Source organism: Chamaea fasciata, unplaced genomic scaffold (assembly GCF_029207755.1).
Source record: "Chamaea fasciata isolate MVZ Bird 193981 ecotype frontalis unplaced genomic scaffold, bChaFas1.0.hap1 SCAF_9, whole genome shotgun sequence".
In the NCBI taxonomy this organism is placed as follows: Eukaryota; Metazoa; Chordata; class Aves; order Passeriformes; family Sylviidae; genus Chamaea; species Chamaea fasciata.
Window position 1 is genome coordinate 28825763 of NW_027094094.1, and position 26154 is coordinate 28851916.

Genomic DNA, 26154 nt, shown 5'->3' on the forward strand with positions numbered 1-26154 from the left:
AATCCAGTTATTGATGAGATCTTAATGCTGAAGAATAGAATTGATAACAATGAGAAAATATCCCTTTGCCCAATACAGGTGGATAGTGTTTATTTTACTTAGTAAAGTAAAAAGAGTTTTTTCTAACTGTTTTTAATTATGTGCAGTAATAGTAGCAACCGTCTACAGATAAACCTGCCAGCTAAAGAGAAGGAACAAAGTGTGTTAGAAAGTGTCACCTTGATGCCAGTGTCTTACAGACCTTGAATGGCATTTGAAAACTGAAGGAGAATTTTCAGCTCGGTAACATCAGAGATGGGTTTGGTGCAAGAGAGACAGTGACTAGTGTGAAGTGAGAAGAGGGCTATCAAACACAAAGCTTAGCAGCAGCAGTGTGTGCCTCAGTTCACTTCAGTTCTAAAGAACGACAGCAATACTCTCTCTCTGCAGAAACAAGTGTCCTCATACAATGTAGGACCACATTCACCTTCCTTCCCTACTGTACTGGCTTACTTCTGGGATGGATAGTGGGAAGTGTTTTTACGAAGTAACGGAGCCAATGGATGAACTTCCCCCTTAGAAAACAAACCCTCATTTATCCACCAGACTATGACCTTGTACAGTCTATTTTTAGGGATTCCAGACCCTCAAAAGCTGTCCACTTCCTCCTTTGCTGCATCCTGAAAGTCTTATTTATTAACAATTTTGTATCAGCAGTTTGCCTCCTCCTTATGTCCAGATGTCGATCAAATAACTGAGAGGTGAGCTGCCTCTGTTTATTCAGCACAACCCATTGGCATCCTTGAGCTGATGGTATTTTGGAGAGCAGGAAGGGGAATAGCTTATGTTTACAGATTTAAAATTTTTTAAAGAATGGTTAGGAACCAGACTTACATAAAAAACATTTCTGTACAGATATCCAATTACTTAACTTGCCTGACTATACATGCTATTATCTTGGATTGTTGTAACATGTCACTTCCAAGGACAGCTACTTGGAGCAATTTGCACTTCCAAAAATATAAGGGTGTTGAAAAAAATCTGAATTTGATTTTGGAAAGGACTGGTGCACAATTTAAAGTAACTGACTCTGTATGATTAAACAATAATAAAAATAAATTCTTCTTTGAAGCAGCCTTGTTTTACAAAAAGTAAATTTTCAAGACTTACTACTTTCAGTCTCAAAACAGTAACTCAACAGGTCCATGTCCACCACTGCAAGAACAGAGCCTGCATCAAAATGCTTCTCATGATATTCTGCAAAATACTGCTACCATTCTATAATGACTAAGGATTGAGGATGCTATAAAAAAAAAATTTCCAAGCTTTCCAGAGACTTCATCAGGTAAACAAAAATATAATTACATGAAGCACACAGGAAAACATAGTAAAAGTATATATAAGGTTTATAAGAACTTTATCAGGGATGCATGAGATAAAAATCTTTTGTTTACTGTAATACCTCTGTTGAGATGCATGTGCTCCTTCATTCCTGCAACATTCAACCTAGAAAATCAATAATTATGCGAAACAAAGGAAATCCATCTAACAAAATTGTACATTCTTTCATTTGGCTTGTAGAGGCAGTGAAAGTTACAGTTTTAAAAAGATGGTATTAAGCAATGGCATGGCACTGGAAAGACAGTATTATTCCAGTGGAAACACCTTCTTTTATGTGCTACCACGTCTGTTTAGCCTCAGCCTGGCATATAGTAAAAGGTTTCAAAATTAATTTCTTCTGATACTGCAAACCTGATGTCAGCCTGTGTTTTATAACAGCAGTGCAACATGGTGCTGAACTGGGGGATTCTTGCTGGCTGTTAGGAGGAGTGCTGCAGCTCTGGCAGGCAGCTCCCACATTTAAAATGTTTTAACATTCTGGGAGCTCATTCCAGAGGCCAGGCTGAATGAGGCATAAGCCCCTACGATTGTGACAAACAAAGGTCTGACAAATCAACAGACACACAGGCACCATGAAAAAAGTCCCTCTGGTTGAAAGTGCCAGTAATTTTGAAACAGGCACAGAGTTGTAAATACTTGAAAAGCTGAGAAAGTGCAAATGATATGCAGTTTAGCAGAAGCACCTCTCCTCAGTTCCAAAATGCAAAGTTTTAGACAAAACAACAGATTCATATGCAATTTTTTCCCCTCACTCATCCAAAAGAAAGGAAGCCACTTGATGTACAATGTCTGACAGCATGAATGCACTAAGTCTAGTTCCAGGTCAGACCAACATTGCCTGGCAAACCCAGAGATTAAGAGTTAATCCCAAAGAACAGTGGAGCAACCAACTGGAGACTACTGTATTCCTGGTTAAGTCATTATCCAAAGTCTGCATCTAATTTAGCTAGAATTCCCTCCAGAGCAAAGATGCCAAAATGAAAGTGGGTATTTATGAGTTCATTATTCTCCTAATAAAGACAGAATTGCTACACTCTAGTTAGAGAAATGGTAAGTATTGGCACTCACAAATCACAGGAAATTAAAAACAAAGGAAGATGTAATTATCTTACCTTCCTGGCCTAAAAAACATTACCCAGGAATATAGCCCTCCACCTGTATAATGGGAAGACTATCCAATTACAGAAAAGATATTGAAATAATTTCTAAACTGACCATGTGATGTGTGCCAATAATGCCCTCTTTTCCAACAAATGAGTTTGTTTGTAATATCAGGAGTTTCTTTTCTCCAATACCCTGTTGCTCTACATGGGTATAATTTCCAGGATTCATCGTTGAAGGGTCAAAACCCTCAAACAACAGAGAAACTTTCAGCAAACAAAAAAAAAAATTCAGGTATTATTTTCAGTTCTTTGCTGCTTAGGAAAATTGCCTGCAACTGATCAATATTCTAATGTCAATTTACTGAGTCCATGATCGCTGAAGAGAAGAAAAATTACTTTCATGGAAACATATGGTAATACTGAAATGTTCCCTAATTCTACAGGTAAACTCTTCAGTGGAAGGGACCATTTCTTCTGTATCATTTATAGGCTGCCAACCACATTACTGATGTTTAGGAGAATATATCAACATTCTGGGTTTTTGTTTCACAGCAATTTTATCACATCAAAGATATAACCAAGCCATGAAATGAGATCTACATTCAGCATACACACAAACATAAAAACAGTTTTAATATTAAACTCTTTGCTTTAAAACAAGTGCTCCACCTGTTTTGCAAGTCTTGAGCCACTGTAAAGGTATGAAAAGTCATCCATAAGTATGGAAAAAGAACCTGCTGATCAGTGTAAGGGAAGGGTTAATAACACCAGTAGCATATGCCATAAATAGAAACACCATTGGTGCCTGTGCACAAGTCACAAAAGTTTCAGCACTGGCCTTGTGAAGGAGGAGCATTGATATAATAACCCTTATCTCCTCTGTGCACTGAAGTTTCCAGGTGAACCTCTAAGCAAGAAATTCCACGCCACTCACGCTTCACAGGCAAACCACCAACACCACCAACAGGATGTTGACGGCTGTTCTCTTTTTCAACTTACCTGGGTTATTATTCAGGGAGGACAAACTCACAATTTACTTTCAAAAACTGCTACCTAATGGTGCTGAGAGAAATTACACAGCTTCAGGACGAACAATTTGGAACACAGGTGCGTTTATGAACTGCCGTATTTCAAAATCTTCTGGATGATAAAACCATGTTTTATCAAAGGCTAGACAAGGCTTACAGGAAGGCCCCATGGAATGAAATCTAAGGCTGCAGGTGGTGGTCAGAATTTTACCTCCATACTCTTGTAGTTATGGCTATACAGCTTTTTCTTTCAGCAGAAGCCTGCAGCTTGCCTGCTGAAAGCTGGGTAATATTTATGGGATGATGCTGGATCCACAACTGAGGATTTTCTCCAGATGCTGTAGGAAAGGCGAGAATAACTCCAGGTTTATGTCTGCATTCTGTTTCAGATGCTTCTCTGCATCTTTCTCTCACCAAAGAGAATGAAGTTGCACCCATTAAGGGTTTCCAACAGACCAAGAGCACAATGCCCTGGCATTGTTTCATACACAATAATGAGCCAAGCACCCCCTTGGCCACTTTGAGAACAGTAGTGTTACCTTTTTCTTTAATTTGGCACAACAGCCAGAGTCCACAGCAAAAGAGAACAAAAATGATTGTACTTTTAAGTTGACAAGAAGTTTATATTTCTCTTCGCAATGTGTGAACCTATTTTGCATAATTTCAGCAATTTAAGGATGCTAAAGATAGTTAAAAAAACCTGCTAAAACAATCTCATGAATTCTAGGGAAAAGGCTAAGCACATTTGAACCAATCACCTGATACAACCACTTACTTGCTGCAGAACTCTGTGGTACAGATTTGTGTGCAAGGTCACTATATGACTTCAAAACCCTTCAAACAAATTAGGTGTAATCCATGCTTTTACTTTTAAAGTAAGTTTTAGTTCCCTCTTTATAATGTACAGCACAGTCCCACGTAATCCGTAACAGATTTCTACATCTCCCTTTCAATTAAACAACATTGTTCAATGTACCATTTCTCCCTTTACAGCAAGAGACTTCAGTGGAAAGCTTTTTCTATGGTGATATCCACATCTTACTTCAATTAGAAAAGAACAGTTGATACCCCTATTTTACTGCCATCTGCTTCTCTGTTTTTCATGAAAATGTATGGCTTAGAAACCAAACATGTCTCTTACTCAGAAACATTCTTGTCAGTCCTCAAGAACAGCAAGGGGAAATAGTAATACCAAGTAAGGGATATTTTCTCTTGCTGCTGAGCTTCCTGTGTGATAACAGGCACCAAAGAGACAAAGTGAGAGAAGGCCCAGTTTTCAGTAACAAAAGCGCCAGATGGGACTAGCTCTAGTGGTGTTTCCAAACACTTTATTTCCTAACTGCAGGGCAAAACATGCCTTCCGTCTCCAGCTGCAGAACACAGCAATGCTTACAACATACACATTTAGCTTCTTTTAAAGTGCCTAGTTTTTCATGACAAAGCTTAGAACTTATGGATGAAAAAAGCTCAGGCAGAACACCTCCCCAGCAGAGTACCCTGTCTCCTACAGGGGCCAAAGGCAGGTATTTAGGCAAGACTGTGAGAACAGAGCAACCCTTAGACTTCCAACAAATACTTAACTACTTTCTAAAAATTAGCAACTTTGGTAATGGAAAGAAGTTTCTCTGCCACGAATTGCTCCAGCATCTTCAACTTTTTACTGTTATCATCAAACTGATGTGTTTTAACTCAATAGAGGAAGCAATGGTTTTGTTACAAGTATGGACAAACTTACAGAAAAAGTTTCCTTCGAGCATCACTGCACCTATTGTAGATAAAGTTTAATATTTCAGGACTGGTGTTAAGTATCAAATACTCCAGAAAAGAAAGTGTGTTTCACTAACAGTTTAAATTAATAAGTAACTCTTGTCTGGAAGACAGCTGAAATTTACAGCAAGCTACACCCATTTTTTGCATCAGTATACAAACTTTCAGGTTCTCAAAGCTGAGTTCACAGATGCAAACTTTAAAGGACATATTAAAAAAAAAAAAAGGTCACTCACTACACTTCTTGTATACTTTGCTTTTATCAAGTGTCACCTTTCCAACCTGACCACTTCCCTCAGACTGCAGTCACACGAACACGAAAAGTTCAGTCACCAGTCAGTCCTGAGGCTCCTGGGAGAAACATCAGAAAAGGCACCAATTACCTGCATCAGTTTTCTTGAGAGTTCATTAGTGAGAAATTCCTCTTCCTTTTCATAGTTTACTGCAAGTGTTTCTTTTTCTTTCTGCAGAGCTTGAATCTTCTTAAATAGAGTATTACTGATGAATTCCTCTTCTTGCTCTGCCCTTGCTTGCTGTGAAATAGAGAGATAGTTTTGAGAAAAAAGGGGGCAAGTTTCCTGTCAAAACAGCTGCAATTATGCCATTCCCCTTTAAATGACTATTATCCTGGAGGCCTGTAGGCTGGACCAAATGCTGTTACCAACCCCTTTTAAAACATTACAGCACCTTTTTTCGTTCTTTATTTTCAACCTTTTAACTTGAGAAACTGCACTGGTGCTTTAAAGTGGTCTCCTCCCACACAAACGCACAAACTCCCCAACCTTACAAACCTTGTAAAAGCATTACAGACTCAGACACCTATTTTTACCTACTCTATGCCTGAAAAGGAGCTCCTGTCTAAATGTTCTCCATTATGAGCTGAAGCACAGCTCAGACTGCTGCAGGCACCATTGTGCCCCTACTTTTCAGATCCCTCAGACTGAGCTCTGCTTTCCAGGAGTCAAATAATGCTCCTCTTCTTTCACCCCGATATGCAGAGCTGCAGGCAGCATAGCTCCTCTCACAGGAATTCCTACCCCACCACCAGGGAAACAGGTGTGGTACTCCACACAACTGCTACTCCACTACATACAACAGCAACTCACAAAAATGCCACGGGGTAGCTTTACCCAAAGCTGCTCTGGAAATCTTCCCCATGCAGAATTACTAGAGGTGACAATTTCCATTTCAGCTCACTGCTTAGCACTCTGCACTGCTCCACAGAAAGCCAGCCTGGGACACTGCTCTCTTGCATTCCCTACAGTTCAGATGTTTGCATGTTTTTTAAGCATAAGTGGATAAATGGAACAAAAAGGTGATCTTTTGAAAGCCTGCTCTGGAAGACCATGAAGGGTACTTCACACGGACAAATGAATGATCACAGCTACAAACTGGTAGAGCCAACTCTTAATGGCACAGTTCAAAGCCTAGAAAAACTGTATGACAGAAATACTGCATTTAACCAATGAGGCAAGATAGTGTTAGGAGTAATTTTATTCCCGGCAATAAAATCCATGACTTGAACTGCACATATGTGATTGGCCCTGATTCTAATAAAATTACATCAGCTTACAGCTTATGCAAACATTCTACAAGCTTTATTTCAGTAAACTTAAGAGAGAGAAAAAATTTAAGAACTGAAACAGACACATTACTGAAAGCTTATCTTCCACAATTTTCTGCCCCAAAATAACAATCTCTTTATCCGTATTGTACATTGGAAAATGCTTGAAAGATTTCATTATGCCAGACATCTTTTAACTGGAATGATACATTCCCTAGTGGTCCAAGAGCCAATTACTTAGACACCTTCAATGTCTAGGAGAAAAGTTAATTAAAGAACATAACTGTCTTTCAATTTGGTAAAACAATAGGACAATTATGAATTTTCCTCATGGTATCACCAATATAATAAAATCTAAAGCAGTGGTTTGGAAACTTCTCAGTTGAGTCCTCCTTCCATCAAATCCTCCCCTTCACATCTTTGTCTCTGCCTGCTTGTGTCTTCTCCCATCTCTACTGCTTTCTTTTCATGGCCCTTTCCTACTATCTATCTGCCACCAGCTCCCTTCTCCCTGTCACCACCGGAGCTGGCACAAATCCAACCTGAAAAAAAAAAACCAAAAAAAGAAAAAAGAAAAAGCCAGGTCAGGCAGAGTTTGCTGGCTTAGCAGCTTAGGTCCTGCACAACACCTTCTCCCTAATGCATTGCATCTCCATAGCAGAGAACAGCTACTCCAGCATGTTCAGCAGTGGTATTATTACCTGTCACATCAAGAAAATAGAGACGTCTTGTCCAAGAGGTCTGAAGAAATGTTACACTGTCAGCTCACATCTCAATGGATTAAAACTCCTGGAATCTAACTGATCTGAATAGCATCATCTATCAGCTTCTAAATGTGGCTTTACTTAGAGCTACTAACCATCTTATGTCTTCAGTGACATTCCAGAATAGAGTAAACAAGTCAAATTGCAAGGGCTCATTGTCCTCAAATCATTAAAATTCATGCATACTGTTCCAAAATCAACTCCTCCACTGCCTTCACTACATAGGATTTCTACTTGTGTCTGTTTTTCAACGGTTCAGACAATAGAAGACAGCAACATGGACCAAGCTTACCTAAAATTAAATTGGAAAGCGCTCGGTTCTGAAAAACAAAAGAATGAGGGTGTTTCTGCTTTGATTTCTATTCATCTGTAACTTGCACAGATTTGTTCTGCTCATGCTTTGCACCAGTGAAAAGCTCCAAAATCACACTGTTAGAGCACGGAGCCCGCACAGGAGCGTTTGCCAGATCCCGGTGTCACATTAACGACGGTGCTCAGGCCAGCAGGAGCGCAGGCTGCCAAGATCCCTGTCCCGGCCAATGCCCCTCCTTTGTGCCCGCACGGGAGCTCATGAGGCCAGGCAGCAGGCCAGCACAGGCCGAGGAGACACCCAGAAACGAAGCCTTTCCCTTCCTGCTCTCGTTTTCCTTTCCTGGATGTGCCTCCCCAGCTGGCGTGCCACACAAGCAGCGTGCTGGCGGGCACGAAGGGCAGCGGGCAGCCCCAGCCTGGACCTGTGCAAGGACTGCCCTGCGCCCGCAGAGCGCACGGCCCCGCAGGCAGCTCCTCCGGAAAGGGAGGGCACCATTAAACCTGCCTCCCTCGCACAAAGAAGGCATTTCTCAACTCAACAGCAGCGATGCTGCACTTCTACAGGCCAACTGTGAGCCCCAGATATCCACACAGCACACTGAATATAATGAATGTCCATTCAATTACCCAAGGCTCAGCACTTTCGACACAAACGTTTTAGCTGAAAAACATCAGACAGTTATTTACACTGGGTAAAAAAGCAAGTAATTCACTACTATATTTCTTCTAAATTTCATACTGAAACCTGCCCTTTATCTTGTTATTCATCAACTGGCGATAATTAATTATCTAAAGTAATAGGATAGTTCATGTTTATCTTAATATTGCCTAAAATCTTGAAATCTGTTTACTCATTTAGCCAATAATCCGACTGATTTTTCTGGATGTGAATACAGTGTTTTTCAAAGGGATAACGTGTCTTTTTATTAAGCATCTGTATCTGAAAAGAGGCTTGATATCATCAGAAAAAAAAAAAAACAAACCACAAAAACAAAACCACCAAACAAAAAACCCAAAAAAACCCCAGAATACAGAAATCAGAAACACCAGGTCTTCCACAAGGGTACAGAATTCTAGGTTTTCCTCTACTATCCATATCACACTCAACATGCAAACATACTAACAGCCATTTACTCTGTTCTGTGTCCCATATTACAAAATAAATTGCCCAGGCACTGAGTGATACAAAATGGTAACAGCTGATCAGTCACTCTCTGGAAACCTGAAACAAGCAATCCACTTTCACCACAGATTTTCTGCATAACACCAGACATATCCACCTGTCTCCCATGTCTCAAAACTCCATGCACAGCAAAGTTGGAGCATTCCATGAATGCATCCACTAAGGAAAATCTCCAACTATTGTGGTCAAGACCATAAGTGCAAGGGCTGTCATGTTACTTTGCAGGAAATCAAGAATAAAGGGAAAGGGAGACAAAAAGCACCCCATATAAACCACAAAAAATCTCTTATATTTTTGAGGAAGAAAAATCCTATTATTTTTATTGCAGAAGCTTGTGAAATCCTGATCACTACTAGAGCTGATGCATGAAGTGTTGTAAAAATCTGTCCTTGTGAGCTTAAATTCTGAGTAATTTAAAAAGAACTAAGAAACATATTTTCCTAAACTTTACATAGTAATTAAGTATCATATCAGGAAGTGAACTGCACTAAAGTTCTTTTTCCATGTGTTGCATATACTACTATAAACGGGAAGGTTTGCTGTTAAAGTATTTTCCTTCTCTCAGTTCTTCTTGTGAGCACACCTTTAGCAGACCACGTTCACACTGCTGAATTTCGCTCTGCTCCCTTGGTTCTAGCACAAGCAGCAGCTTCTGTTTCTGGTGGGATGCTCTTTTTCTGTATCACTGCACCATACAATGACCACACTGCTCTAGTGGCACTGTGTTATATGAAGCAGCAAAATCTAGTACTTCTGAGGAGGCATCAGCTTAAACACAGTCACAGAAAAAAATAAACTATAACCAAAAAAAAAAACCCTTAAAAAATCCCTTTCCCCTCCTCACTACTAGCTCTTCTAAAAGTCCCACATGCCCTCCTGGCACTGCACAGCAAGCAAGTTCAGCAATGTAACTAATACCTCCTCTGTAGTCACTATCAGCACATTATCAGTGACCTGACATGAATGTGTTCTTGCATTTTAGTGTCAGGTGTCATTTCAGACAATTTCAGTCGTAAACGTTTCACAAACCGCTCCAGGCACCTACATTCAACCACCTGCAAGGCAGATGCCAAGCATGCCCAAGCTCCATCACCTGTCTCCAGCAGCATCCAGGGCAGAGGTGACACAAGATTCCAGGGGATCTTGTTGGAAACAGACTACTTGTTTGGGACTTCTTAGGAGATACTGTATGCCCAAAGATAAAAATGCATTTTTAAATGCATGCCCAAAGATAAAAAAGCATTGTTTTGAGTTAATCCACCCTTGAAGGTCTTTTATCTTTGTGCCAAGAGCCACCATGACCTCTTTACCTTTCATCCAACTTTTTCTGGTGCGGGTCCTGCTCACAGGGCCCTGCGGACCATGTAACCCTGTGGACAATGTAACCCTGTAGATGGAGCTGAAGAGCAGTTTAATCTGACACAAGAAACTCAATCTTTGCTACTGAATATAGACTGAAGGGTTGGGACAGCTTCGGGAAGAGATGATCTCAGTTGCCGCACACGTTACACTGAACTAAAGCTGTCACTTCAGAAAGCAGCCTTCCCGAAAGTCCTACTAAATAGGATGAGGTAAACAGGGTGAGAAGTGCAGGAAGCTACAATGACATGATTTTTGAATATGCAGTTCTTGCATAAAATACAATCTAAGCTTCCCAACTCTCCTGAAGTACACACTCCTCCTCTAGCAGTACTAACTCAAGTGACTGCTCTGGCCATTCTTTTTGGCACCAGGTTAAAATGATACAGAAAACCACTGATCTACAAACGCAATAAACATTCCAGTGAGCTGATACTGTTCCCTTACAGAAGAAATTTTTACAGTGTAGCTATTTTTTTCCTACAAACCTCCCAGTTGCATCTGAAATGACCACAGTGCATGCAATGTGCCTTTCAGACAAGGAGAAGAAACATGAACCACCACAAGAACAGAAGTCAACAGCAACTCAGAGAACTCCCACTGCTGACAACTGCAGCGACTGCCCAGCAGCACATTCCTGGCTGTAGGGGCTGATGGACAAGGAATTCCCACCCAAGTCCCAGTAATGATGTGGGCACAGCTTTCCCCTCACCCAAGGAAAGGTATTTCTTTCAGCTGGGTGGCCTGCCTGAGAGAAAAGAGTGAATGCTCTTGTGGTTGAAGTGGTGAGCTGGAATTCAAGTTCTGGGGTCAATTTGTAGTGTGATTTCCTGTCTAATCTATGACAAACCCCCAGGGTAATTTCCTCCGTTCCGACATAAAAGTACCTTTTTTGTTCTTTTTTTTCTTTTCCCTTCTCTAAGATGAGTTTTCAGGAGTAAGAGAGCAATAGAAAGAACCATGTATTTTTATCTTTGGGCATACAGTATCTCCTAAGAAGTCCCAAACAAGCAGTAATACCTTTGAATTGTTCCTTCAGGACTCCAAGCTGCTGGGCTGATTTTTTTTTTCTTTTAAACAAAGACCTGGCAGTGTAGGAGGAAAGCATTTTTTTGGTTGGTTGGCTTCTAGAACAAACAAACAAACAGATACCACCCTCCACCCCCCCTCAGAAAAATCACAAACTTACAGGCTTATCAAAAGTTATTTTCCAAATACACTGAGGAAGAAAAAAATTCATTATTGAAACTCATCCTGAGAACTTCAACTACTCTAAACATTACCTATTGTGTAACATTAAAGCCACTGAAGCAGAATTGCTTCAAAGCACAAGTCCTATTATACTACAGCTGTTCAGTAGATGAGCTCTGCTGCAAGAGGAGACAAAAAACATATCTGTTATTCATTATAATAATAACACAATTTATTACAGTAATAACAAAGGAATAACTTTACGTTAAGCTACCATTTAAAGTATTAAAATACAGTTCCTTTTAATCTCCATTTATAGTTGGAAATTCTCTGTCCCCTTCATCCCCCACTCCCCTCGTTTTGAAAAGGTCACTTAGGTTTTGGCCAGACATGTCCCAAATGTGCCTCTGTCACAGTAGTCCTGCCACCAGCCCCAGGCACAACAAGTTTTCCCCTCAATGCCTACCAAGTGATCCAACATATGGCCACACAAATCCAACGGATGCAGACTGACTAGAGAAATGAGCTGACTCAAACAACACAAGAAATACATTTTTCTCCCAAGTCAGTTTTAACCACAGTCAAATGTTTTCAGCTCAGCATCACTCATGCAGCCTTGTGGGACCTTCTCTCAAAAACTCAGGGGCATACATCTTGTGCTTTGGCAAGAGCACTTGAGAAAAGCCCTCAGAACTGACCAGTTTCCCAAACACAGAAGTCACTGGTATTCTCTCATGCTAAAAAATCTCTTTAGCATCAGCAATGAAGTAAATTGTTTGATGGTATGCTATCCCACTGTACGCACTCTCTGCATTTTTATGTTGACCTGAAAGTCTTGCAAAACTGAAACACACAAGTGGTAAAAATGAAATAAGCAAGTTATGAAAACAAGCTCATTTGACAAGCATAAATATTTATAAAATGAATCCAGTTGGCTAATTACAAATTAAATGTAACAAGCAATATGAATTCCATAATTAATAAAATCAATTCCTGAATTTACTTACATAATTGAAAAGTAATTTAAACAGCTTTCTTCGAAACAGAAAAAAAATAGTATACTCCCTTCAAGGGTTTTTATTATACCAAAATACTGGCATTAAGTAGTTAACAGAAATGCAGCATGTGAAAAAGCCACATTTTCCGTGACCAACAAAATGTCAAGATAGGGCACAGAAAAATGTATCAATAACTTTAGTTGCATTAAGACTAGCATAGCGATATGTGGCCATGGTTCAACTGGTCAGTAAAAGTTATTGACGCAAGTCTTAATGCAACTAAAGATTCTATGGTAATAAAGCACCATAAAGGAAAAAGTAGCAGGGTTGTACACAATAAACACTTCCTATTCTGAACACTCAACACGGCAACCTTAAGAATCTGACTATTCATTAGACACATGCTTTATAGCTCTTATTTTTCATTCACTTAAACATCATCATGTAGAACAAGCTCCCAGACGGTTATCAGGGCTGGAGTCTCTGCTTGCAGCACACCAGAGCTGTAACCTGAGCCAAGAGAAGTCACAGGCCAAGGCAGGAATGACCCAGCAGGAAAATTAAATCTAGCCTGCAGACCTTTCCAAATGGCTCTGTTTCATGAGGCCCTTCCCCCGTCCCATGGCTGCACAGGCACCACACTCGTCCTACACTTGCTGCCTTTTCAGCAGCACTGATTTCCAGCGCATGTGTAAAGTATAATGTATATAAGCACAAACAAACCCACTGCCCCTAAAGTCCTCAAGTTCACTGCATACAAGCAAATACTGCTTCAAAATGCACATTAAATGTTCCTCAGAAGGGCTGTGATGACTGCACAGGCAAACACGGCCGGGAAGGCACCAAGAATGGGGCCCTGGGAGACAATTCCCCATCAGCCCAGCACAGGCAAGGGACCATTCCCAGCACAAAGCTTTGGCAATACATCTCCTCCAGAAGATGAGGTGCTTTGCCAGGGACTTCCCCAGCTTTGCTAGCTTGTACCCAGCCAAAGATTTACAGCGACAGAGACAGACAATACGGAAAATACAGCTACACTGGCATATCAAACTCTGAACCAAAAGTTGAAATACCTCTCTCTATTAATCCTTTACTGATGACTACTAGAAAGAAATTTTTGCTTTACTCTTGGACTTCTATGTTTTACTGCTGGATTTTTTTGTACTGGAAATAGCTTGCTGGTTAATCAATAGTGTAAAACAAAAAGAAAACAGAAGCACATGAAACAGGTTTTGCTTTTGCTCTGCTTCAATATAAAAAATGCTGAAAAACATCACAAAGATGCACATAATGAGATTTGCAGTTTTATGTTCAGTTTGTCTGAATTTTCAAATGCACAGACTTGTCAACGTGAAAGATAGAAAAAAGATCATATTGCTCATAGTTAATCTTGTAGCACATACTGTTTTGTGGGAGGTGGTGTGTGTTAATAATTTTCCACTGCCTGTGTGATCACAGGAGTAACCATCCATTTTAAAAAGCTGTGGTTTGTTCAATCTGCATCTACAATACTCAAATTTAACGAAACCTTGTTGTTATGCTACTTAGAAACTAATAACAACAACTTAAATCTCAGCAACATCACCATTAGTACTAGAACCTACAAGGAATCTAGCACTCCAGTACAAATCATTCTGGTATCAGAAGTCTAATGCATGAATACTTCTTAAATTAACATATTTTAAATTATTTTTAGTTTGTTTTCTTCACACTGATAAATCAACATTTACCTTCAATGTAACCACACATTAACTAGTTCACTTTGCTGGATTGACCAATTAGGAAACTCAAAACTGCACACTCCCAAAATTTCAGAGCAGGAACAGGAAAAGATTTCGTAGAAGAGTAGATTATTAGGTGGCTAACTTAATACCCAGCTTCTGTTCAGAGGTATGTGAGTGCTAACAGGCTCTGAGTTATGTTCTAAAATAACAAACTTCTGCTCAAAATGCAGCCACAGCAAACTCCTGTTACAAGCAGCTCTGCAGCCACAACTGTTTCTCTACTCAAAGGCAAAAGGGTACAAATGAATGCAGTGAACAGAGATTTAACAGTCACACCCCCCCAAATAACCTTCATGAAAATTTTACTTCACTTCACGTAGTCCAGGTAACTCATTGCAAGCATGTAAGTATGAAAAACATGTTTTTCTTCACTGGAGTACCTAGTAAGAGTTGAAGTGTAATTCTGTCATACCTAGTTTTTCCAGGCAACAGGTGCCAGACCACTGCTGCACAGCATGAGCCGTGCAGTGCCAGCAGCATACCACAGGTATTAGCAGCAACTGTCCCTGTTCCCAAGCAGAAGACTGCAAATTTTCTCACTTCAATTAGGTCCTGGGCACCAACTGCCTGTGTATTCATCATCCTTGCCTTCTAGGTAGAAGTGGCTTTCAGCACTGTAGATCCTTCTTTAAGTGTGTATAACCTCTGGTATATCTACACCAATCAACCTGTCCTCCTTTAAGTTTTTTTAAAACTACAGTTAAAGATCACCAGATAAAGATCCAGTTATGGGGTTTTCCAACTGTAGGTGCTCACCGCGTAATTTCTTAATTTTCTTTAAAGCCCTTAAACCCTTTTTTTTAGTGGTGGAGAGGCAGGAAAATGGTATTGTTGTGCTCATTTGTTTGCTTTGTATGACGAATTTAAATACAGTTTAGGTAACCATTAGGGATGGCAATGTTTTTGCCCACAGTAGCAAGGTGTCCTTGCCACTCAACACAAATAACCTCTTAAGAGGGTTAAAATCTCCCCTAGTTTCCTCTTAAACACACTGACTTTCCAGAGAAACACTTTCAAAGTGATTAACAAGAGCCGGAGATGAAACTTGTTATTAATTATAATCACACCTTTTCCTAAACCAAACGAACATATTTACAAAGAGAACACAACACTGTCCAACTCACTTTCAGGCACATTAGCTTGAGCCCCATTGCAGAAAAAGAAATGTTTCTACTTACCCCTCCTAGAAGTCAGTGAGTAGTTTTTAGGTTTTGCTTTTTTTTTTTTCCTTCTCTACAGTTTGGATATCTTACAGTACCTATCACAGTATTCCAAAGACCAATCTCTTTCCAGGCTTTCAAGGCAAGAAACAAGTTTATCAATGTACTGTATGAAAATATGACAAGGAATACGAAAAAAAATACATCCTTTGCCTTTGTATTCTCTGCCTCTGGCCCCTACAAACAGAGAGATGCAGGATGTGGGGGAATTGCAATCATCCTTGAATATTCATCCCATACAGAACTGGAGAAGTAGGTCTAGCACAGAGAAAGTTTTAGGAAACGCCTACCCACCTTTCCATTCACAGAGCAAGGACATTCCAGCCCTCTATCAATATTCAGAGAAAAGAGATTTCTTGCAGATCTAGATCTCAGGTTAAATTTACTCTCTGAAATAGACTTTGGGAGTGTCCCTCTTCTTGACCCAACCAGGATTTCAGGGCCTCTGAGGACAGAGGTTTTGCCTAGTTAATAATTTCTGCCAACACTAGCCACGACAAAATGTCTACTATTCATTTTTAACAGATGTGAAAAACAAATACCCTTTAAAGCTCTTGCAAAAGTGGTGGTTAAAACCCTACATTTTGCAAATTTCCTAATAGGAGCTTTTGCTGTTTATTTGAAAATGAAGCAAAACAAAGTGGAAATCCCACCACCTGGTGAAAATAGAAATTCAACTGTAAGTCACAGAAAGAAGCATAACTTCATACTGTGGCATTGCTGGGTTTTATCGTGTCTGACTTGCTGAGATACATTTATACTTTCACTCAGGGCCGAAGCATATCATTGTGGGAATTATTTATATATGTGGTAGGAGTTTTAAATATGATTAGCACCACCACCACCAAGGGAACTAAAAAGGCCTTAGCTTTACAGTAATAAGCAGCAACATCACATTTTAGGCAGTTCAAAGAATTAAAGCATCTGAGGAAACTTTACAGACAGCTGAAACACTGCTAGGCTGTTTCCATCTACAGCAGGGCTGAACAGATGCTCATCCACCTCACTAAGCCCTCCCCAAACTGAGACCAGATTGTGTGTAATATTAGAAATTTCAAACTAAGTAAAATTCAGAGTTGAGAGAGGAAGAAAAAGCTTATCTGAAGAGTTTATCCATTAGTTAGACTATCAGCCAAGCTGAGGAAATACCTTCTTTCCTAGGAAAAAAAAAAAAAAAACTGCTGCAAGGGAATGCATGAAGGGATAGAGGACTCTCAGGAGCTGAAAGGATCGTCCCCATAGGCACCAATTAGCCTACAATGCCTGTATTTTAACTGAATAGTTGAAATAATTACAACTCAATTAATGCCAGGATTAGAAACTGCTTCAATATTTCTGTAAAAATTGCTTCAGCTTTTATCTAGTAACCCTTGCACCCCACAGAAAGAGATGTGAAACCTGCACATCTGTAATTCGGAGTTCCCTACTTCAGACACATTTTTATTGTGGAATACTTCACCTCAACTGTCTTGCTATCATTTTTACTTTGTTCTCCATCCCATACATTGAAATGGGACACTAACAGACTACCTAAATAAAGGTCAAGACACATCTTCAGTCAGACAGAAGGACCTGACTGGAGAAGAGGAACTTGAGATGTTCCCTTCTGGACATCCCCAGGCTGCTGCATTGGAAGCAAGACATCACAAGAATGTTTTCTGTTACACATCCAGGGGAGCCCTGTTTTATACTGAATTTTTTGCCTCTCTTCTAGACCATGTCTTTGTCTCTTTTCCATTTATTCTGTTTGAATCCCAAATCCTGTGCATAATTCAATTTGTACATTTTGTCCCTCTTCCCCTCCTTCATTTTGTGGGGTTTTTTTCTTTAAGAGGAAGACAGAAAGGATTCACCTCTTGCTCTCCTGCTAAATTCAGCAGCTTCCTCCTACTCTCCCCCACCCTGCCCCAAAAAAGAGCAGCAAAGCAACTGTTTCTCTCACTGTTTTCACAAGGCTATGCTGAGATACATTAGATGTCTACTGCTGACAATTTTCATTCCTGCGAAGGACAGCACTGTCTCGTTTCTTCATTTCAATCACATTTCAAGGTCTCTTTGTGAGATACTGGCATTCCATTCTCCTGCAGCACCCCGCAAGTCCAGCTGCCTGATCATCCTGTTTGCAGCTGCCATAGAGTCACCATTTCAATGGCTTCCAACACTTCTAGTCCCCACCTGGAATCCCACCCAAGCACGCTTTATGAGGTGCAGTGGAAAGAAAACCTTTTGTGAAGTCTCCAGCAGATGCATCAGCTTGCTCACCGGAGAACAGTATTATTTGCTCCATTACTACAAGGAGCTTCAGCACTGAGAGTCTGTAGCTGAAAATATACCCCATGTATACCAACCCTTAAAACCAAGAACTTGGAAAACAACAGGTTCAACATTAAAGTCAGTATCAGCAGTAGGAGGAAACAAGCAATGAGAACAAGTAAAGAGAATTTAACAAGAGCAAGAAAACCCCAGACGACCACACACCTACTCTGGAAAAAGAGCTTATTAAAGTGAAATAATTTTCCTACATCCTTTGAAATCAGTATTAAAATCCAAACTTCGTTAAAGTCAAAACCACAACTAAAATGAAGTACAGAACTTCCAGGATTTGAAAACTAATCTAAAATCTTGTCTATACTAGTTTTCTAATATTGAGATCAGCAACAGCACGAGAAGCTCTAAAACCCTCAATACTGATTACTAAATCAGCTGATGTGAATAATGCAAAACTCAATAGCCATTTGGGCAAGTGACTAAAAAGAAGGTTAAAAATGTCTAGCAGATATACAGCAGGAGCATATATGACTAATTTTTGTTCAACTGAAAGCAAACCTGTTGTTAGGTGTAAAATGCAGTAAAAACCAAGGCAACCTCTCCTTCAAAATGCTTTTAAGTCACTGGAGATACACCAAGAAAGAATGGTCCTTAGTCTCAGAAAATGTTCAAACCTGACAATAAAAGAGCATTCTTAAAATAAAAGCTGACTACAAACCAGTTCTGACACAGAATTCATGATAAAACCTCAATGAGAAAGTTCCTTTAAGAAGCAAAATTACTTTCTATGCAGAATAGCAAGCCCACAGAAATACCAAGAACTTACTTTGCCTTATTAAAAATTCCCAAATGTAGTCAACAATTTCAGTTCTTATTCCCCTTTCATCCCCAAAGTAATTCAGAGCAATATACCAGTATGCCTACTGACTGAAGACATTCCACCATTATTAAATATGGGAACATCACATAAAGTAACTGATAAAAAAGTATAGTTGCTGTATAATATTTAAAGGCAAGCAAAACTACGTGGTTATCAGAGTTTGGTATCAACCCAATGGCAATACTGCAAACAAATTAATTTACTGTATAAAGGACAGAAACATTAAACAGGTCATTCAGCATGGTTTTATAGAGAACAAGTTGTGGCAGATAAGCAAAGATTCATCTTTCAGCCAAGGACTATCTGTAATAAAGATAACCGCAAAGGTGTAGGGTGTGTATAAGGCACCCATATGAGTTTTTGATTTAGTAATACACGCCAAACATTATTTTTAAATGGTTATTAAAAAAAGTATATATCAGGATTTCAAAAGTGGCTTACTAACCTCAAAAAAACTCATCAATGGGAAATTTCATTTCACCAACATGTACTAAGCAGGATGTTGTTTAAAATATTCCCTGCACAATTAAATAATTCTCTGCAGCAAATCAAGTGCTACTGGACAACCCAGCAGTACAAATCAGACCTGAACGAGGCACAGGTGTGCAATTGTATTTCCGCCAAATTAGCCAAAGCACACAGCACCAAGCTCATTAAAGACAACTGACCACACTGGATGAAAAAAAAAATAAAATCAGTAAAGATCTAATTAAGCTATCAGAAACATTTGTGCAAATTTGAAGCAGGAAAGGCTATTTAGACTAGACCAGTGCATCGAATTAATTCAACACTTTGGATTTCCAGCATCTCAGAGCCTGAGAGCTTAGTTTAGTCTGTCAATGTAAACTCAAGCTGCCTGTTACAGCCTGTATCTCCATGAGGAGAAAGCAGAGGATCCAGAATACTCATTAACCCAGCCAAAAGGCACAGCAGGAACCAACAGTTCAGCCTCAATGAAATCAATGGGAAGAACAGGAGGCAGGACACCAAAGCTTTTCCAAGCACAGTGATTCTTCTTCTTCAAGAGTCTTCAAATTAAAACTGGATACCCTCCCCAAAGACACATTTCAGCGTTAGTTACAAGGTTCAGTGTGGGAACAACTCACAAATCCATGGGACAAGAATTAAAACAGATGATTAAGTATATGTCTGAAGCCTCAAACTCCCTGAAAGTACAAGCACTCCTGTTGATTAATATCTGAATTAAGTTCAGAATCACTGACTTTTTCCATGGTTTTTGTTTGCTTGCATTTTTAACAGCATTCAGGAAGGCCTACAACACACCCCAGGTAACACTCTGTTAATAGCACCTGGACAATGTTTTTCCCCTGGGAATTTGATATGGCAGTGGCTGTGTGCAGCTCCCAAAGGGAAGCAGATGCTACTACACCTTCCTACTACAGGCTCACCAGCCATGCAGCAAAAGCAGCACTGCTCTGACCATGCTACCCTAAGGGCCAAGGCAGCTAACATTGAGGGCATTACTAAACTTCCCTTTTCCTTTACAGACATTTGGAGACGTTCAACAGAAACTTCTTGAGGATCTGAGGCGAATGTAAAACTGAAATACAAGGCAGTCATTTCCCACATGCCAGCTCTTGGAAAAAACGTGCCTGAAAAATTTCGGATGGACTTTCATGGTGCACAGATTTGCTAATCTTAGCAATGATGTTGTCTTTAAAAAGCAGGTAAGCAGTGCATTTCTAAAATAAGTTATTTTTGAGCTACTTTCAGCTTAGTCCAGCTACAAACTGGAGTGCTAAATGACACACAGCAGGATACAAAAGCCCCAAGCAGGTTTCTGACACCTACAAAAAACATCACAGAACTGAGTGTACTTTTCACGCAAGCAAGACCTACTTTAAAATCAAGAGTAAGTAAGAGATCACAGATACATTTTGTAAAATATTAATATTTTTGCTTTCTTGGTTTGCTTTTTACCACTATCTGCTACTAACTGGTTACTTTTACTCATCCCCATGTCCTTATCAGCACCTTTTAAAGGTTCCTGTTTCACACAGACTACCCTGCTCCTTTTCTTCTACTATTAATAGACACATTCTGTACTGGAACAGGTGCTCTGCCTTGAAATTCTGGTGCAAACTCCAGAAAAAAAAAAAAAAAAGGCATTTTTGCAGGAGATTTTTGACAATACAGCACACCCATTCACAACCCCAAACTATCTGTGTAGGCTGACATTTTCCACGAAGACCCACAACAGCAGATCTCATGCACACACATAAATCCCTCTGCACACTTCATTCAGAACAAAATGCAAAACTGTATTTATTTCCAGCATCCAAATCTGGTTGTTATTGAGAAAACTGTAAGAGGTCACAATTGCACACAGGACTTTTGTGATCTGCAAGCCCTGGAAACCCCGTTTGCTTTCAGAAGATGGCTGTTATTGAAAGAAACAACTTTCTTCAGGATTTAAGCAGGGAGTGAGGAAATAGGAGCTGAGTAAGGCTTTTTTTTTTTTTCTATTGTTCCTCCCAACAGGTGGGAGGCTGTTCACACAGCTCTGCAGAATCACAGAGGAGGCTGAAAAGCCAGGAAATGCAACTGCCCTCTGCCAGCACTCAGGGAATGAGAAGAGTTGAGCTGGGAGCCAAGGTGCAGAGTGCAGGTTTAGCTACAGAAAGAAGGGCAGCAGAGGTCTCACAGTAAAATACTGCCACTCACAACCAGGAGTCCCAAGGCCCAGTGCTCCCTGGCAGGGAGTGCTGCAAGCAGGCACTACCAGCCAGTGATAACTCACGGCAAGCTCACAAAAGCCAGCATATGCCATCAGCACTTTGGATCAGACTGGCTCATCTGAATTGATGATCCTGTTGGGGGAATCCACACAGCACCACAAATCGGGATTTCTAAGATAATTCTCGTCCCTACAAAGCAAAATCGGGGAAAATTAAGAGATGTTCTTGTAAAATGTTAGAATGCATTAAAACTGCTACATCAGGCATTTTGAAGTGGGAACATTTTTAAACTAATGCTTCTCAAATACTCTATCTTCACCTCAGTTAAAAAAATAAGTAACAGAACAAGGCTCATAATGTTGTAATTTTCTAACTCCACAGAAAATATGTGACTACAGTAGGTCAATTTACATGAGTTAAATTACCAAATCTAACATCCTAGAGAAAGTATGTAACAGCGAGGGACTAAAACACTTCTTGTTCTTAGAAGCATTCTTTTCGTATGGGGCCTGCCAGTTCAAGACAAGGAGAAAGAAAACCAAAATGCTTCCAGTATCAGCTAAAGGTTACATGGCTTTCACTGAAATAGGACAGCTTGGTCACATTAAATACTGAAGAGTAGAAAAAAAGGAGCTAAAAATCCAAATTCTACCTACTTCAAAACAAACTTCCTGACCAAGACTGAAGCACACCCAACTGAAGTATTTCAGCTTTTGTTACATGCAGCAATTCATTCTTTTGAAAAGCAGTCACCCCATCACCCAGATTTGAAGGTACTCTTGTCCCAGGCTTAGCCCATTAAATAGGACATCTCCTTGGCAGGCCTTTTTCTCCAAAAAACTAAGGAAATTCACACAGAAAATCCACTTCTGGTAGTGCAGCAGGATAACCAAAACTCACTACCTCTCATCTCCAACACACAGCATCTCAGATCTTCAGGCGCCTGTTTTATTCCCCAACCTAAGCACCAGCCGTTCCATTTCCTAAAAAAGACCTTGCAGAAATACACCATGAGATCATACAATTGAGATTGCTAAATACATATAAATGAACCCTCTGCAAATGGCTCGAGTGATCTTAGTCATTTCTTCTTAATATCTGATCTGAAACTTTGCATCTTCTGATGTAATGCTCTTGCACTGCCAGAGAACACTTGAAATACCCCCGGCTTTCTCCCTGCTTTGCTCCCCCTCTCACTGTTTGTTACCAATAACAGCAGGTGAGATAAAGTTATCATATATATTTACTTACTTTCACAGTCTTGCACATGAACAGCAGCAGACCTTCATTTGCATTTCAGGCTACTGGAAGGAGTACAGCTCACACATATTTTTGGGCGTACGCTTAGTCCAAGCTGGCTTTACCAATTTCAGCTTGAAAGCAGCATTTGTTTTCACATGTTTTAAATCAGAGAACATACAAAGTTAGGGAGCATACAAGCCTGCCAAGCCAACACCTTTTCTCAGTCAGTTTTCCAAGTGCAACTACTTAATGTAGGTCTCCTACGCTTAATTAACACTTTATTTTCAACCCTATGACACAAAGGTTAACTACAAATAGAACTAATAAGATCCTATGTGGCAAGCAATTTAGGCAATTCCTAAACTGACTATATCCACGCTGACACCAACAATACTGCAAACACAAAGAGATGTCATATTAACACTTACACCAGCACAGACACAAGAGGAAGGAAAAAGAAATCACCTTTAAACTGGCAAACCTTAAAGGGAAAATACTCAAAATCATTACAGACAATGGATGAGCTGCAGAAAGCAAGGAGTCTCTGTAGCTTTGCACAAAAAAGCTCGAAGAACAGGATCAGTGAAAGGTTTGCAGATGAAGAGCTGTGTGGCTCGAGGAGTCACCTCCACCTACATCACACAGGTTTAGTCATTCACCTGCTATTTTGGCTACCTGTCAGTTCCATTTGTGCTTCACAGCTTGTCCTCAACACTTGATAAAAATCAAAGCTGATTTGTGTCATTACAATGCCCACAACAGGAAACATACACAGCGCCCGTCTGCCAGCGCAGCAACACTGGGAGGAGATGGAGCTGGCAGGTGGAGGAGCAAATTGACAAAGGTTTAGAATCACAGTGGAGACAATCAGAAATTTTTCTATTCCTGCGACGTTTACATGCGAAGGACACATATTTCAACATTCCAATAAAGTTCACCTCCAGTCACCTGCATGCTAGTGCCACACAACAAAGTATTCTGACTGCAAATGTGTTTACATTATGGACTATGTAAACCACAGCACAAGGTCTCAGTGGCCTGAAAAAAAAGTTATGTTTTGCATTCGTTATTTCGCCGCTTGCTGAATTAGAAGTGGTTTACTCAGTTGTGCACACAGTTCAGCATACCGAAGCCACTGCATCAGCTAAAGACGTCGGTTTTCCAGACAGCCTACAGGTTGCCATTAAAGTCTAACACCTCTCCTCTCTTTATCTAAGATGTCAAAACCAGACAGTTTCAGATTTAAGGAAAATACGTCCTTTTTATAAATTAAAACCTGATGAAAAGGTAAGATGATGAGTCCCTAGAGACAGCGTCAGAACTTTAATGCACACAAGCATTTTTTCCAACTTGTTTACAAACAATACACCTACCAGGGGTTCAGAAAGATGCTGTGCCTTTCTAACAGGCAGAGAGAAAATGTCTGACTGACAAGGCGCCTTAGCCCCTTTCAACATTAGAAGGCACTCCGCCGCTACCTAATTAAGGCACATTCTCTTCTCGTAAAGTATTAACAAAGCACACATTTCCCCGACTAGCACTATATTTGTCATCCTTGAATAAATTACTTCTGTATTGTATTTCATGCACTCTTCCGGCCCACATCCTGCTAGACACTGAACGCTTACTACTAGGAGCAGATGAGAGGTATGCCTAGGCAAGCTCCATTTCTTGGCTAGATGTACCGACAATGGAAAAGCTGAATATCAATAAAACGGACATTATGCTCATAGCGAAGTATCCCCTGTGAAAAATCAGATGAGATGAGAGTGCGTGCATGCAGGTGGGATTGCTCTCTCCTAAAACATCTCCACCTGCACTGGGAAAGTCTCAGACTTACCTTTAACAGGTCTTTAGCAAGTTACCTACTCTGCATGCAGGCCATGACCGTTACAACACCTAAACAATTCCTTTATCCACTGAATTAGCAAAAATCCCTCCTATTTAAACTCCTAACTCCCAAGCTCATGGAGAGGAACAGAACAATATTTTCGTAGTATTTTGATACGCACTTTACAGAGGATTCCTGCCTAACAGCACCGCATAAAATGGTGTTAAACTCCAAGTTATCCTCACAGTGCTCACAAACCAGGAGCTGAGCTCTTGCCGGGACAGAGTGCTGCGCTACTCGCATTATTTTTAAGAGTCCTATTTAAATGAGTTTTTAAACAACTTGAAATCTCACAGCTAACAAAACGTTACAACCAAACCAGACGCTTCCTCGTGACCAAGACGCTACTCCTGCAGCTCGCCGCTTCTGCACAGTGGCTGAAGAGGTGACGCCTGAAGAGATAATCCGTAATCTCCGCAGATTACTTAAACTCCGAGGAAATCTCTACTTTGAGAAACTTCGGGGGAAGGCAGAGCATCGCCCTCGCCCTGCCCGGCCCCTCCCCGAGCCGCCGCCGCTCGGACAGCGGGCATGGCGGGGCCGCCTCCCCGCGGGGAGCCGGGCGGCCACGCGGGTCCGGCCCGGGGAACCGCCTCGGCTCCTCGCCGGCTCCGCCGCCGCTGCCCTCCCGGTGCCGGAGGGGGCGCGAAGGGCGCGGGGCGACCCCACCTGTGCGCGTCCCCCGCAGCCCCCGGCCGGGCCGCGGTGACAGCCGGGCCCGCCCGAGGCGACTCGTCCCGGCGAGCCGGGAGGCGGCCGGGGGGCGGCGGGGAGGCCGCGGCCGGGGCCGGGCCCGCCCTGCGCGGACACCCCGCGGCGGGGACACCCCCGCTCCCCGCCCGCCGGGCCCGGCGCGGCGCCGCCCGCACTCACGATGGTGACGCTGGCCTTGCGCAGGTCGCGGTTCTCCTCCTGCAGCGCCTTGCACTTGAGCTTGTAGGTCTCCAGCTCGATCTTCAGCACCTTGTTCTCCTGCTGCAGCGAGGCCAGGCGGTTCGTCAGCTCCTCCAGCCGGAACGGCGAGATCACGATCCCGCCCGCCTTGCCGCCCCCCGAGGAGCCGCCGCTGCCGCCCGCCGCGCCGCAGCCGGGCCCCGCGCCCGGGCCGCCCCCCGACAGCGGCCCCGCGGTGCCGCCGCTGCCGCCGCCGCCGTCGGTGTCGCTCTCGCTGGCGCTGTCCGCCATCGCCCCGCGCGCGCCGCCGCCGCCGCCGCCCGAGCAGGGGGCGGCGCCCGCCGCGCGCCGGCGCCGAGACGGGCCGCGCGCCCGCCCACAGCGCCGCCTGGCGGCCCGCGCCGGCACCGCGCCAGCCGGGCCCGGGATGTGCCGGGAGCGGGGATCCGGGACACACCGGGACCGGCACCGGGATGTGCCGGGAGCGGGGATCCGGGACACACCGGGACCGGCACCGGGATGTGCCGGGAGCGGGGATCCGGGACACACCGGGAATGGGAATCCGGGACACACCGGGACCGGCACCGGGATGTGCCGGGAGCGGGGATCCGGGACACACCGGGACCG

The 26154-nt window shown here is 41.8% G+C and overlaps 1 protein-coding gene across 2 annotated transcripts in view; it reads right to left on the minus strand.

The window, feature by feature from the left end:
- The window catches only part of CCDC6 (coiled-coil domain containing 6), a 49583-nt gene extending 23746 nt beyond the window's left edge, over window positions 1-25837 (minus strand). For both annotated transcript variants that reach the window (XM_066191658.1, XM_066191659.1), the window contains exons 1-2: window positions 25507-25837; window positions 5662-5811 (exon numbers count right to left, since the gene is read on the minus strand). In XM_066191658.1, the coding sequence (XP_066047755.1) occupies window positions 5662-5811; window positions 25507-25818 (462 nt within the window). In that variant the 5' untranslated portion in view covers window positions 25819-25837. The remainder of the gene's footprint in view (window positions 1-5661; window positions 5812-25506) is intronic.
- Window positions 25838-26154: the final 317 nt, after the last annotated feature.